We start from the raw sequence: 15,587 nt of genomic DNA on the forward strand, positions 1-15,587 counted from the left end.
GTAGCAAGTGATGAGTACATAATCCACATGCAGCTGATTCCACAAATAAATAAACCCAAAAGTAATTCGTTAACAAGTAATTTATTATATGTGAAAATTTGTTCATCTAAATTTATTTGTGGATGTTAATTTATTTTTGTAAATAGTTTACTATATGTTTGTCGACGTCATGTTTATTTGCAAATTACGCCATAAAAAAAGCCCAGAGTCTGCAGAGGTGTGTGAACTATAAACCAGGCCTAAACTGTCCCTAGGTATGACTGTGTGTTTGCAGGACCACCATGATGAGCACTGGGGTAAAAAACCCCAGGGTAGTCTGTAGCACTGATACTTTGCATCAACACCACCACATGTGGAATAGGTTCAGTTACAAATGCGGCTTTATGACTACTATAGCAGTAACAGCATTACACAGGCCCCTATTTGAGTGTTTTCTTGGGTCTGAATCAGAGCGAAATTGATATTTTTGGTTCGTCTGCTGAGGGATAATGTAGTACATACATGTAAAACACGTATTACTCACACATGTAATACTCGATCAGAAATGCTGCAACAATTTGTATCATATTTTTGTGTACCACATCCAATATTAGATTTCTTTCTTTTTGTTCTTCAGATTTTTTCTGGGTCTCACATACCCAGATGAAGTACACAAAGGACCACAGGCACACCAAAGTTCAATTCAAATAAACTTCATGCTGTTGTGTGAAAATATTAAAAACATCAAAACCCACATCCTAGTAGTTGCTTTAAAAACAAACACACCACATATTACTGTAAATAAAATTTATTTAAGATTTCATAGACCCCAGATGATGTGAATATGCATTTGAAGATGAGCTCTCAGGAAGCAGCTCTTCCCTGAACCTTTCCTCTGTATCCTGTCCTCCTCACCGCTCATTCCTTCATCCATCCTTCTGCTGCAGGCTCATAAATAAGTGTTAAAAAGGTGTTTATGATACTGTAGAGTGTGTGTGCACGCATCATTTGCGTTGTACTTGTGTGAAGGAAGAGGGCATCTGTATAGGCTGCATGGGCTGCACAGACTGGAATGGCGGAGGCTTCTTGCGCAGGTCCGGAGAGGACGAGGGCTTCACTGACGGGAGTAACTGATTCCGTTTGATGATCTGGAGAGCCAGCTGCGTGTTACCTGCAATCACATTCATCATGTACTAAACCACGGACATACACTACTGATCACAATATTCAACTAATAAAACAAAATGATAGCTAATTCAGAAAAAAGGGGATGAAACATTGTTTTTCCAATATGGCAGTCTGGGTATTTTGACAATCAGATATTAAGAACATACCATTCTGTAGCTCCAGGTAGACTGCCAATAAAATAGCTTCTGGTGGAATCTCTTTGGCACTGATCATAGAAGCCGCCTACAAAGGCAAAAAAAATAAGGCCAACTGTTTTTTTTTAAATGTAAAATAATGTTAAAAGCTTTTCAATGTAAAATGAACCAGCTATGAGGAACAGGGCCTAGTCCACCAAGCAGAATGTATGCAGGTGTTCATTACCTGATGAAGGCACTTGCGTGCTTTCTCGTATTCACTCCTCAGACAATAAGCACTGCCCAAATTAAAGAGCATCATGGCCTTGGCAGAGCTCAGACTACTGGGGAAACACAGAGGAGCCTGTTTCCCTGCTACACACAAATATACAGGCATTCAGACCACTCATGAATAAGCAAACCCACAACTATCTGCTGTAGTGTCAAGAGAGTGATTTTAATAGGAAGCTAATAATACTTACAAGATTCAACAGGCTCTAAATCTCCTTTATCTGACCCTGTGGGTTCAGAACATGTGTAAAAATCACAGTAAGCATACAGAGGAAATATTCCTAAACGCTGCTGTGCTTGTGTTGACACTCCAGCTGTGACGCATGAGTCACACTTCGTGTTCATGTGAGTGAGTTTACCTTGGTCTTGTTCACTGGGAGACACGCCTAGAGAGACATCAGTAACATTCTCTGGGTTGAGGTGAGTGATGGCGTCAGAGATTCGGTCCAGAGAGATCAGAGCTTCAGCAGCGTATAAATGACCCAGGAACCTAAAGACAGTATACCTGTTACTGACTATGAAAAGCAGCAGAAATGGACTCTACTACAAGGGAATTAAAGAGCTGAGAAGGCACAAATGCTTTCAGATGTTAGAAAATACAACTAATAATCGATAGAAACAAAAACAATAAAATGGAACTTTGTGGTGTTTTGAGGATTTCAAAGACTACTCAGTGTATCACGGTGTCGCAGCATCATCAACATGCAAAATGCTACTCCAAAGCTACAAACCAGACAAGTTATACTGATAAAACCATGCTAACACAATGGTCTTTTATACAACACAGCAATACTACAAAACAATATAATTTCTCTGAGCAGAAAATATGAACTGCTATTCCTGCCAAGTGCAAAGTAGCACACCCGGTATTGTTCAAAAATCAATCACTGCTGCTTTGCACTATTAACAGTTTCAGACCTTTATGCAAGTAAAATCAAACAAATCATTTGCTGCCATATTCATGTCGTCTTTCTCCTGACATTCCAATGAGAATCAATCAATTAAAATGTCATTACAATGGGAAAAAAATGACTTCTGAAGGATAGAATGGAAGGTAAGTTGAGAGAATTACTTGAGGGATCCTGACAGCTTGGGCTGATGTAAGAGTTTATCTGCATGGGTAAGTGCCATCAAGTTGTCCCCAAGGGCCAAAGCCACATACGCGCTACAGGCTAAAATGCAGCACCTGTGATCGATCAAACAAACAAACAAACAAACAAGTAAGTTTCAACTACACTTTTAATTTTAAGACACACCTAACTTTTTATTTAACTTCAAAAGATTCTAAATAAATTTTCAGACTAGTAAACTAGAAAAGCATGCATGCTGTAACCAAACCCTTAAACAAGGGTAAATGTATTGAGTGGGGCCTAATTTACAGCCAATGAAAGAGCAGAGGTAAATGCCAGACATCTGTGATGCAAAGACAGTGGTAGATACCTGACATAACCAAGTCACCAGCTCATAAACTCCAAATACTTCAACGTTTAGGTACAGTCTAGCTGAAGCTTAGGCAGAGCATGTTAGTTAACTCTTTAAATGGTAAAGACACAGTAAACAGATGCATTTATTTTCTATAAACCTAAAAGAGAGTTCATTAAGTTAAAAGGGCTTGCTCTGTTAGAAGCTTTTGTTTGGGCACAAAATTATTTGCACATGTTCCTCTCTGTGTACAGGAGGTTTAGAGCAGGCGCTCTCTGTTTAAACCCACTCAATTCAAGTGACCGGTCAAACTGACTAACACCTACAAGATCTCAATAATAAATATAATAGCTCTGATAACAATGGGAAGTGATTTACTCCACTGTGTAAATTTCCTAAGCATAATCATAAGTGGAGGTGTTCTCAATTAAACCCTTCTTAACCCTCCATCTTTGTTCTGTTTCCTGTTAGTGCCAGATCTACTACAAGCCGATCATTAAAGGGGTTAAGGAGGGAGGGAAAAAGAAAAAAGGAAAAAAAGGAGGTGCAGGCTTCCCAGCAGTTGGCTGGAACACAAAAGACTTGCCAGATTCCGGGAAGGGAAACCTGAGTAGGTGGCTTGCGGGCTCATAAACATGTCACTGTACCAGGGTGTCAATCCCGGGTCACCCCTTAACCCGCCCACTCTTTCCTCTCTGCAGCCCCATGTCTGGACTGACAGATGATGAAAATAAATGAAAAATGCCCCAGTTGGATGGGAAAAAGGTGGAGACAGGGAAATAAGGGCAGAAGAGAGTGACACAGTGGACACTTTTTGATCTTACCTGAGGTTCTCAACTTCCTGTTTTCTAAGAGGTGATGAGGGAGCAGCAGGAATGAACTTGTCTCCCTCTTGGCTCTTCCCACTGTAAATCAAACGACAGGCTGAAAAGGTTACTGAATCATCCCACTGTTCGATGCACAAAAATGAGTAAAGCATCAAGTAACTGCTGAGTCCTAGCAGGATATCACTTATTGCGCTTCTGCTACTGTCCTCACAGTGTGTGTATGCGTTTATTTGTTAAATGATTATTCATTATAACATTGCTGATCAAGAGTCTGTAAATGTGTGGACATGTACAGTGGGTTATGTATACCTGCAGGCATCACTGTTCTCACTGCCGCTCTCCGTGCTGCCTGATTGGCTGGAGTTTTTAGAGCCATTCTCTGGTTTGTTCTCGTGTTGCTGGTGCTCGGGCAACAGGAGTAACGCATTCCTCAAACAGATTGCTGCAAACTCCATACTTGCAACAGGGATTGCTGCTGACTGACCCTCACTACACACACACACACACACACACACACACACACACACACACACACACACAGAGGATGTACCTCAAAATTAAAAGTAAAAAATGAACACAGTGCCACCTGCAGGGCAAAAGCTGCCAGATAGAAGATTTAATAAAAAAAAAAAAAGAAAAAGAAAAATTCTCAAAACAGTAAACATTTTAACATTTATGTTATACTAGATGAGTGCATTTCTTTCTAATTTCCTTTCCCCTTGGAAACATCTTCATGGGAAAGCAGACCCGTTTATTAACAGTGAAATTATAATATTTATGCACAATATCTGTTTAAAATAATATTTTTTAAAAATATTTATTTATATATATATATATATATTATACACACACACACACACACACACACACAAGACAACACCAACACTTCAATGTAAATGGTGGGGTTGAAAAACACTATGAATGAAAAGCAAATCTTAACATTACAAAATTGATTAAATATCCAACATCCTCACACGTTAAAGAAATCGATTCACTCCAAAAATCTAGATGAAATAATACAATAGGACAGCACACCTGTAAGTTGTGTTCTGAGTGGACTGTGATGCCAGGACAATCTTGCGATGATATCCCTGTCCTACAATGGACTGAACTATTCCCTTTTTACTGGGCAGACCTTTAGTTTCCTGCTCTGAACTCTGGAGAGAGGAAAAAAAAACCCAGGAAAAACAGTTGTTAGCACAGAGTCCAGAAACTGGTGACAATCCTTAGCGTGTACGTTTATAAGTTAGCCTGTCTCACCCCTTTGTTGGCAGCAATGCAGCACTCAGCGAGCCGCAGCCAGAGACGAGGGTTCGAGTGGTATACTTGCACCGCCTCCATTAAACACTCAAAGGCGGCCAGCGGCCGGCCGAGGTGGAGAAGCTGAATGCCGCAGTTATAAAGCAGCTCATAGCGCTTATTTGCCAGAAGAGCACACATGGGAATACCTGCAAACTTTTTACCTGTAGGAAAAGAAAACAGAATTGATGCTTAATGCGCGTCGGTCAAAGAATCAATCAAACAATATACACTACAACCATAAAGCAACTAATAACTGGCACACAGACAGATGCTCAAATGGACTTGATAAAATCCTGACTAAAACTATCTTGGGTGCACAGAGGAATGTTACATCTACACCATACAGAAAGGTGAATTCTCTGCAAAGTGAAATTTCAGATTGCAGTGACAGGAATCCAATGTTGTGATGGAGAACCTTAATCCATGTTTAAACAGAACAGATTTCAGATGAGGAACATAATACTAGCTTGGATACAAGGTTGCCAAGGTTGGAGTGGAAGAACAAGTGGCCTGCACAGAGCTCTGACCTCAACCCCCACTAAACACCTTTGGGATGAACAGGAACACCAACAGTCATATTACAAAATCTAGTGCAAAGCCTTCCCAGAAGAGCAAACGAGACTGACTCCATATTAATGACAATGCTTTTAGAATGGGATGCTCAACAAGCATATGGTCAGGTATCCACATACTTTTAGCTGTATAGTGAATAACCTTAGCTAGCAAATGAAATACCTTGTGGTTGCCTTCTTATGTAGGAAGTATTCTGCCACTCACCCTGGCTGTTCTTCCCATCTCCTAGCTGTGCACATGTATGGTCATTCTCTTGCAGGGCTTTCTTAAAATAGAAGATGCCCAAGTTGTGTTTCCCCATAGCAAAGTGAATACAGCCCAGATTATTCCAGAACATGCAGCGCACACATTCACCTACAAAAAAAAGGGTCAAATGTTGGATCAGAAACTGAGCTACCCTGAAAGAAAAATCTTTTTAGCTTTACTGATTAAGTAAAGGGAATCGAGTATTAATTGATTCCACGATGCTATTATAACAGAATATAATGGGCTTGGAAATATTACTTTGAAGTAAGAAACTGGCGAGTTAGTACATCTTGCAGAGAAATTGAACACTAAGTACTGTGAAGTTTTTATGAATTATGTACCTGTCTTGAGGGGTCCAGGATGCTCAGCAATGTTAGAGCTATTGAGGAGTTTCACTGCTTTACGGTAATTTCCTCTCAGATACTCAAAATTACTCTTCAGAAAGAGAGATGGTGCAGACTGAGAGAGAGAAACAGAGTAAAAGATGTAAAATATGCAAGAACTTTTTTTTTTTTTTTTGCAATGACCTGAACTTGTATTCTATAAAAATTATTTGGCAAGATGTTTTCATACTTTAGGTCATATTAACAATGCATTCCTCCATATATATTGTAAGCTAAAACAGCTGACAGATATGTACTTTATGTGCAACACCATGCATAATACAGGAATTCAGCAATAACTCACATTTCCAGCTGTGTTCATAACAGACTTGATCTCTCTTTTACAAGCCTTGAGAGATTTCATCTGAATGTAGGCCCGCACTTTATACTGCAAAACACACATGGGGAAAATTAGGAAAAAACACACAGAAAAAGAGGCCTGTAATTCAACTTAAAATGCTGACAGGTAAGCGAGTTTTAAGCACAGACATGAGGTCCTCAATAAAATCCACCACCATATAGAACAAACAGTAAACTAGTTTAATGTTGGCAATTTTACTTTTCTCCCTATCAAGCGTCCGCGATGGCCATCCCAGTACCCTGACCTGTGATAAAAAGGAGAGTCCACAAAAGAAGACCTAGGACCCTGCAGGACCTGGAATCATTTTCTGTTGTGGCATGGTCAAAGAGTGTTTTTGCATTGTTCAATCTCATCAGGCATTACAGGATAAGACTCAGTGCTGTTACTTTGGCAAAGGGAGATTATACAAAGTACAAAAGGCAGAGGTGCCAATAATTATAACACACCCGTAGTTGCTTATTTTCTTCAGGCTGTTTAGGTAAATAATTTACGCCAATTAAATGTTTGATTTCACTCTATCTTCAGAGTGAAATGAAGCTCAATAGCCACAAAGATTTTTCCATAACTGTTTTAAACCCATCTTTACCAAGAACGCAAATAACTGTAGAGCTGACTTTACTGTACTGTACTACCTGGTGCATCCGGGACTTGGCTGCCTCGATCAAAGCTGCAAATTCAGCTTTCTGAGCAGCAGATTCTCTGGCTGTGCTACTCATACCCTGTAACAAATTAAATAAAACCATTAGCAAATGAAGGCAAATCAGGCTACAACTATACTACACAGAGTAGTTTAAACAATTTGTTTTAGCCTTTAACAATTGCAGGCATTATACTGTAATTCTGCGAACAAAGTAAATGTTTGAGTTACAAACTGTCAGAAACCTATCTAAAAACCATCAACTTATTATTTTCATAAAATTATGTGGTTTTAGGTTTTATTTATTTATTTAAACTAAATATCCTCATAAACTACCAGCTTTCCAAATACTGAACTCTTAGGCAAAACTATACAAATCTTGCTTGCACATCACCACATGAAGACTGCAAGTCTATAACATCTATAGTTTATACTTTATTACATCTAGAAACAATAGAGGCTACGCTGCCAAGCGACAAACTGAGAGAAACAAAATATGAAAAAGAGGAGAAACGAGAAAATTAGTAAAAAATAAATAAATAAATAAATAAACATAAAATGAGAACACAATTGTGTGTTCTCTTACCTCTCCTTTGCCATTTTTGTTGCTGCCTTGTACAGAGTGTTTCTCCATCACTGCAAGTAAGTGTAGCGCTTTTTCGGGCTGGAAGGTGAGCAAGTACAGATCCACCAACAGGAAGCACACCGCCTGAGCAAACTTCTCTTCTAGTACAGAGAATGCCATCAAGCCATACCACTCGACCGCACTGCACCAGTGCATAGTAAAGTGGGAGCACTCAGAATTTTAAATGCCTACTCAATCAATTCAAATCTTTTAAAGGGCAATTCCAGTGTACCTCATGAAAGTAAATTAAGTTACTCTAAAGCAGTGTTATTTCTTAAGCAGGTCATAATTTCTGACTTTAAACAAAATCAATGTTCCATTTCTTGTGTATTGAACCCCCCCTGCCAGAAAAATTGTGGGTTGGCCATAGACACAAATCAAGTCAAGGTCTGTGACATCAGCTCATCCAGGGTGCAGGGCTTATTCACCCCCACGCTGTCAAAAAGCACCTGTGTCTATAAGACACAAACTACCAGAGATTACGGAGAGCTCACCAAAAATCAGGATTGTTTTAGAGGTCTGGTAGTAGGGGGAGGTTCATCAATAGGCTATAAATGAGAATATAGAGAAAATAGTGGGGTTTTGTAAGTCCTGTTTCTCGCTACTAGAAATTTTATTTATTTGTATTAATAAATAACCTGTTGCAAATCTAGAGCAACATATGCAATCATGATTTCTGAAATCCTTAGAGCTGTTTTAATTCAATTTTTGTTTCACTTTATTTTGTTTTCCTGAATGCCACACACAAAGCTTGGAAGTAGTATGCTTCAGCTTTGAGTGTCAAGGACAAACACTGAATGCTCCCAGAAATGGAGCTGTAATCTTCATCACATAGGTCAGGCTTTTAAATTCACACCGCCCATGAAATCACAACTTACATTAATTCACAGAACAGAGGGTTAATCGCATCAAGGTGCTCAGTAGTCAGTGATGCAGAAGGTGTTTATACACGGTGACTGGAGTGGCTCTTTAAAATGTTCTTTCAATAAAAACACACACAAACACACATCTGCATATTGCTTTTTCTCAGCTCTAGGCTTGAGGATTCACCAACATTCACCACCATTTTGGGGAAAAATATGTTGATATCAGGGAAATCTTGAAACTGCAGGCCACTGGGTTTCTCCCCATGACTGGAGCTGAGAAACAGCAATATGCAGATGTGTGCGCTTTTATTTTATTATAGCAAACACTGTCTAAGGCTCCCACGAACTTTTCTGTGATATTTCAAAGCATACCAAAAGGTTCCAGAAACTGGTAGAGCTTCTCTCCAATGGCTATTGCTTCTGAGTACTGCCGCATGTGGTAGTGAAGGATGGCTTGATTGTAATGCAGAATGCTGTTTTCAACATCATCCAAACCGTCAATATCTTCCACAGTGGAATGCACCTACAAAAATAATAATAAATAAATAACACTTGACATTTAGCTACACGACAGACAGATCGCAGCTCAGCACAGTATTTTCTCACCTGATTTTTTATCATCATTAAAGATTGCTTCAAGGTGCTCGTGGTTGTCTGGCCACTTCTGTAAAACTCAGTGACAGCTTTGTTCATAGCAATCTTGTAGTCATCTTTGTTCAGCTCCTGGAGACTTTCTAGCTGCTTTAGGGCATCATCATAGTTTCCAGACTAGAGAGAAATCAGAGATGTTTTAAGTTAGGGGGTACAGCTCAGGCTACAAGTAAGAACATTTAATTTATAAAGCACATTTGAAACAACACAAGTTGACCAAAAATGTTGTACCCAGTTAAGAGCATATAAAACACTGAAAAGAGAATATGAAATTTGGTTAAGAGCATATAATACATAGGTATAATTTATACTATATTATAGACATAGGTTTATTTATACTCCAGATATAAAGCACTTAAGGAGACATGTGTGGAAACAACCACACAGATTAAAATGCTAATTTGTACAAGTGTGTTTTTATTCTTGATTTAAAAACCATGAGCGCGAGCGAGCGAGAGAGAGAGAGCAAGAGCAAGAGAGAAAGCGCGCGAGAAAGAGCACATTTGATGGGAGTGGGAGGCTGGCACGACTTTAAAAGATCAGGCAATGTTTTTCCAGTCTTAACCCTGTGCCCACTCTAGACTGAGATTCCTGCTCGTAGGAGTGGAACTCAACGTGCCTCAAGGTTTGGTGTGTTGTACAACAGATCAGAGATACTGGAGGAAGCTAGACCAGTAGGAGCTTTTCAAAACCAATTTTTACTTTAAACTGGATTCCACATTGAACAAGGAGCCAGTTCAAGGATGCCAAAGTCAAGGTGATTCTTTTCTTGGTGATGTTGAATAAGCTTGCAGCTGGAATTTGCAACTCTAAGTGATCTAGAGAAGCCTTGCTAATGCCAAGATACAGAAATGACAATAATCTAAACAAAATGAGATGAAAAGCATGAATAATTCAAAGTCCTGAAAAGAAAGAAACAACTTCATTTCAGAAAAATCACTCAGCGGGATAATCGATAACCATCCGGGTCTTAATATCCGCAGTGCACAAGCTGGGACACTGTAGTGAGCAGTGATTGAATAGAAGGAGAAACCGAGCTGAATAACAACGGTGCAAAAATGAAGAGACATCATTTTATTCAAATCAGGTTTCCCAATGACAGCATGTACAGTGAAATAACACGCCCCAATATAGATCCAATAGATCATACATAACAGTAGTAACGGATGAATAGATGTTTTCTGATGTTGTCCGATGTTGTCCTATGACTGAAGTACAGGCTCACGCATTCTCCCACAGGCCAAACATACTTTCAAAGAGCTCAGAGAGGACATTGTGATATTTACTAACAGCTACAATATGTGGAAAAACAAATACATACCGTAAATGCTTCAAGGGCATTTGTAGCCATTTCCTTTTCCTGGTCTGAAATTCCAGGAGAAACAATGCTGTCATGTTTAATGTCACTGACTTGGTCTGAGGAGAAAATATTGAAAAATAAGTAAGTAAGTAAATAAATAAATGCTGCAGTGAATGATCTGCTCTGCTGCAGCCTACATGTGCGAAACTAAACGAATACAAAGTGTGCTAAAACTTTCACACACTGTTGAGAGAGAATGCACTCCTGGTGCAGGTGGATATGGGGGGGTGATGTGGGTGTGCCGCTCAGACCCAACCTGCTCTGCTAGACAAGCAACACAACATGCAACTATACATCCTCGAGCTATCCTCCTAGCCATCTATCCGGCCCACTTTCCAAACAAAACAAGAAGAAAAGCTAATGCGTGATTTAAAACATAATGCGTCCGTTAAGAATGAGAGTTTACGCTAACAGCCAGCGCTATTGCTCGACTAGCTCGCTAGTTGCAGTTGCCATGCTAGCGTTCATGTTTAACTAACTAACTAACACTAACACACTAACTAACACACTAACTAACTAACTAACTAACTAACTAACTAACTAACACACACACACACACACACACACACACACACACAATCACAATACAGCTTCTACATGGAGAAAGTAACGACCCCATAATCAAAGAGTCAACTATTTAGCAAGCTACATTTAACACCTTTATACACCTGCTATTATGTAGCTGTCTGAACACTTAGTCTGTGGTCTACCTAGCTAACGGCTAACGTCTCACTAGCTAATGATAAAAACACAGCTTACCAGAGTTAGTTTCGGCCATTTCTCGAAAATTAACGCTGGTTTAGGTATTTATCTATATTACAGCAACTGGTTACTACTTAGTGACTCGCGAATGTATGATCTAATCCACGAAGAAATCTCTGATCCGCATTCGCTATTAACAGATTTCGCTTTACTCAGGACTTCGCCATTAAAATTACCCAGAGTCTCCCGCTGAAGTGCAGAGCATTTGTGCGAGCGCCTCCTGTCAGCGGGGAAGCGCTAGAGCATGACACCATTTTGTGTAAAAACAGCCTTTTACAGCAACCACGAGATGGCGACAGTTACAAAACCCACTCCAGCACGGGTTCTGACTGTTATGAACATCATACAACTAATAGCTGTAGTATTTAAATGTGCATAATATATATATATATATATATATATATATATATATATATATATATATATATATATATATATATATATATTTGCTATTTATTGGAGCCATGGAACTTTTTGTTTTATTTATTTCTGAACTTTCCATTCACAGAACACATTTTTAAAATAAATTTATTTTGATTGTTAGAAGTTGACTTTATACAAGCACAAGCAACTTTAAAAGACCAGGCAATGTTTTTTCCAGTCTTGACCCTGTGCCCACTGTAGACTGTAGAGATTCCTGTTTGTAGGAGATTCCAGTTTGTAAGGTTCAGTGTGTTGTACGTTCTGAGATACGTTTCTGCTCACCGTGGTTCTAAAGAGTGATTATTTGAGTTACTATAGACTTCCTGTCAGCTCAGTCTGGCCATCCTCATCTGATCTCTCTCATCTACAAGGCTTTTCCTCCCACATACTGCTTACTGGATGTTTTTTGTTTTTAGCACATTCTGTATAAACTCTATAGACTGATGTGTGTGAAACACGAGATTTCTGAAATAGTCAAACCAGCCTGTCTGGCACCAACAACCATGTCATGGTCAAAGAGATCACAAAGAGATCACTGAGATTGCTTTATTTTAATATGAGTATAACCTGAAGCTCTTGATCTGTAGCTGAATGATTTTATGCATTGCTCTACTGTCACATGATTGGCTGATTTTATAATTGCATACATGTGCAGGTGTGGGTCCTATTCCTTTTAATGTGTATTTAGGCATACTTGTTTTGATTTGAGGTTTGAATTATACACATCCATCTAGTCAAACCTTCAAATACCGTAATAAATATGTTTGGTAACACTGGGTTGTGATTTCCTCCACTACAACCAACTTATCAATGTCTGTATCATTATCATTGGATTGCAGTTAAGTCGCTGTGAAAGACTTGCTTGGACTTCTTTCTTTTTGTCCCATTTTGTTCCTTCTGCCTAATCAGAGTTTTTAAGATAGTCTAAACAGATCAGGCTAATCAGTCTGATCAGGCTAATTGTGAACAGGATATGCTTTCAAATAGTTAAATATTTGTTAAAAGCACAGAACATGATCTTATGTAGACTACTACCTCAAATGACAAATGTGTTTACTTCCTTCATATTCGTGGATTCATAGGTTCTAGACCAAATATTGTGTTTTGAAAGAGATTTGTATATTTTGATATTCAGTACAAATATGGATACAGTTAAGACAAAATTATTTATATTGAAATTATTTATATTGTTTCACATTTAAAATAAAATAATGGTCCGAAATATATTTATTGATCATGCAAACCATGCAATAGGATAAAGCTATTAAAATATTATCACGAGAACTCTTTCTGTGTTCTAAGGCTGAAATTTTGGTGAAAAAAGTTTATATGAATATATTTACCAAAGAATTGCAGTGATACAGCATTGCCAAGCTCGTGTGGGAAAAAAGCCTTCAGATCCAATTCATGTTTATTTCATTAGTGTGAAATACTGTGAATGTATTATTCAATACTGATAACTAGCATGTTAACTATTTAATTGTTTGTTTGTTTGTTTGTTTGTTTGTTTGTTTGTCCTTCATTTAACTACGATGTCCCTTGAGATTAAATCTCTTGTTCGAGGGAGACCTGGCCAAGAAGGCATGCCATTACAGAGTAACAGACTTAAAACTCAAACACACAAACAGACATAAATATACAGAAAAAAATATATAAAACACTTAATACAAAATCCAGCACTAATGTTACCAAAATGACAAGTAAAACTATACAACAAAATCAAAAAAATTTATCATAAAAATAAAGTTATTCTTGAGTTATATTAATTAATTAATAAACAAAATAACCTTATTATTATCTCTGCAGTCCTCAGTTCAGTGGGTCACATAAGAAAACATTAGAAAGGCCATGTGTTGGTTTGTTTTGTGTTTGTTTTATTTTTGAAAGAAAAATGTCCAAATGATAAAACATGAAGATAGTACAGTTATTTTTAGAGACATAATTCAAGATTGTCTCGGTATACCAGCATGGCAGACAGGAGCATGCTCACTGACAGAGCTGTGAAATACACATTGATCCGCATGGCATACGGTATGTAGTACAATGTAATTTAATTAGTTTAAAGTATTTTAGGGATAAATATTATAGTTTAAAGCAGAAATCAGAAATTTAAAATAATTTTTTGTCACACTCCCAAGTGACTCTCCTGAGAATTGAATGGACTCTTCCTGATGACTCTTTCACATTTGTGTGTGTGTGTGTGTGTGGCCTATACTCTAAAAAGAGTTTTAACTTCTTATTTATTTATTATTCATAGCATATTTTGAAACGCGTCTGAAAGGGAAACCTCTGTTGTAGGGTTCTACATAGAACCTGTAACTGTTCCCTCAGAGGAACAAAACAAAGTGTACTGTAGGGTACTAGATTGACATGTTTAAGCGTATAGATCGCAGTAATAATGAACAGAAAAAAATGTTTGGTCTACACAAACACAAGGTGTCTCTAGTTAGTGAATTATCACTGGCAAAGAGGAGAGTCCTTTTGTAACTGATAATGTATTAGATGTGTGTAACATCACATGAGCACTCAATAATATGTCCCATTGCTGTGAAACACATCCGCTGAGTCCTCCTGCAACACTGAAACACCCCCCAGAGCAGTGTTAATTTGCCACTGTGACTTAAATTAGTCTTAATTGAGCTAGCTTCAAAATGCCCTAATAATTGACAGGAGAGAAATAGAGATTGAGAAGAAGAGAGCTGATTGGTTGCCTGTACATATCTGGTTATTTGGATCCTCCATAAATATGAAGCAATCTTTTCAGCCATTTTGGGAATTAGAGCATTTTACCAATATGAATAATTTTGTTCGGTCATTTCCAGCTAAGTTGGTCTGGCTATGGCAAGACACAACAAAAGGATCTAAATGACCAGAAAAGACAATTTTTTGCTTTGTTTATTTGCTCTGATAATATGATGTATGAAATGCCTCGAGTGGTCCAATAAACACTTCCACTGTGATTATTACCGGTGTAGACATTTCTCTCTGTCAAGATTTCATAAGCTAGAAAATGTGAAGCAGGCACCTGGGAGATGAGGAGGGATAGGGGCAGCTCTCCTAACACTTTAGTGCATAGAGTTTAAAATAACGACTGAAAGTGCACTGCAGGGAGTCAGATCCAGAGTCATCCAGTTTTGGAGGACTGCAGTATTGCACAGTTTAATGTCTTCTCTGCTTTAACACACACAGTTCAATTCATCAGGTAATCACACACACACACACACAATAAAAAGCAGTTCTGTGACCCTCAGTGATTTTATTGATCTACCTTTATGTATTTTTAACAGAAGAGGTCTGAGGATACTGGACATCATCCATCTGCCATTTTAATTTTCATGATTATCTTCATCTTACCAGAACACTTAATGACACTTAATCTCTTATCTAGTTTTATTTTATGTTTGGGAGGCTGTGCCTGCAAAGCTTGTAATATACTGTCAAGGCAATTATGCTGAATGATTGGTATTTGCAGTAGACAAGGAAGTCTTAATGGAATAAATGTGAAGCTTTTATTGGGCTCAGAGGGCACAGCAAGAGCAGAAACAAATGAGCATAGAGAGCTCAGCTTTAGCCTTTAG

General features: G+C 38.3%; 1 protein-coding gene across 2 annotated transcripts; it reads right to left on the bottom strand.

Annotated features, from left to right (window-relative positions):
* Positions 1 to 771: 771 nt before the first annotated feature.
* Positions 772 to 11,767, bottom strand: cnot10 (CCR4-NOT transcription complex, subunit 10). Of its 2 annotated transcripts, none has more exons than XM_053630649.1 (19): positions 11,584 to 11,767; positions 10,786 to 10,880; positions 9,420 to 9,581; positions 9,186 to 9,336; positions 7,909 to 8,045; positions 7,318 to 7,404; positions 6,629 to 6,712; positions 6,283 to 6,400; positions 5,900 to 6,049; positions 5,081 to 5,283; positions 4,856 to 4,977; positions 4,130 to 4,309; positions 3,818 to 3,898; positions 2,644 to 2,757; positions 1,931 to 2,061; positions 1,763 to 1,798; positions 1,528 to 1,655; positions 1,314 to 1,389; positions 772 to 1,150 (listed from the first exon to the last, which is right to left on the bottom strand). In XM_053630649.1, exons 1-19 carry the CDS (start codon positions 11,600 to 11,602, stop codon positions 984 to 986), a joined length of 2,241 nt encoding a protein of 746 aa, XP_053486624.1. In that variant the 5' UTR covers positions 11,603 to 11,767; the 3' UTR covers positions 772 to 983. The 2 variants fall into 2 exon arrangements, with proteins under 2 accessions (XP_053486624.1, XP_053486617.1); XM_053630642.1 differs by having other exon boundaries at positions 7,909 to 8,048.
* Positions 11,768 to 15,587: the final 3,820 nt, after the last annotated feature.

This window comes from Ictalurus furcatus, chromosome 1, assembly GCF_023375685.1.
Source record: "Ictalurus furcatus strain D&B chromosome 1, Billie_1.0, whole genome shotgun sequence".
NCBI lineage: Eukaryota > Metazoa > Chordata > Actinopteri > Siluriformes > Ictaluridae > Ictalurus > Ictalurus furcatus.

What these genes read in the sequence shown, in the direction of transcription:
- cnot10 (XM_053630642.1), bottom strand. An exon ending in ATGCCCTTGAAGCATTTACG is followed by an intron (nt 9,582 to 10,785) that starts GTATGTATTTGT and finishes ATTTCTCTCTAG; the next exon opens with TCTGGAAACTATGATGATGC. An exon ending in GAGAACAGTGATGCCTGCAG is followed by an intron (nt 3,899 to 4,129) that starts GTATACATAACC and finishes TTTGATTTACAG; the next exon opens with TGGGAAGAGCCAAGAGGGAG.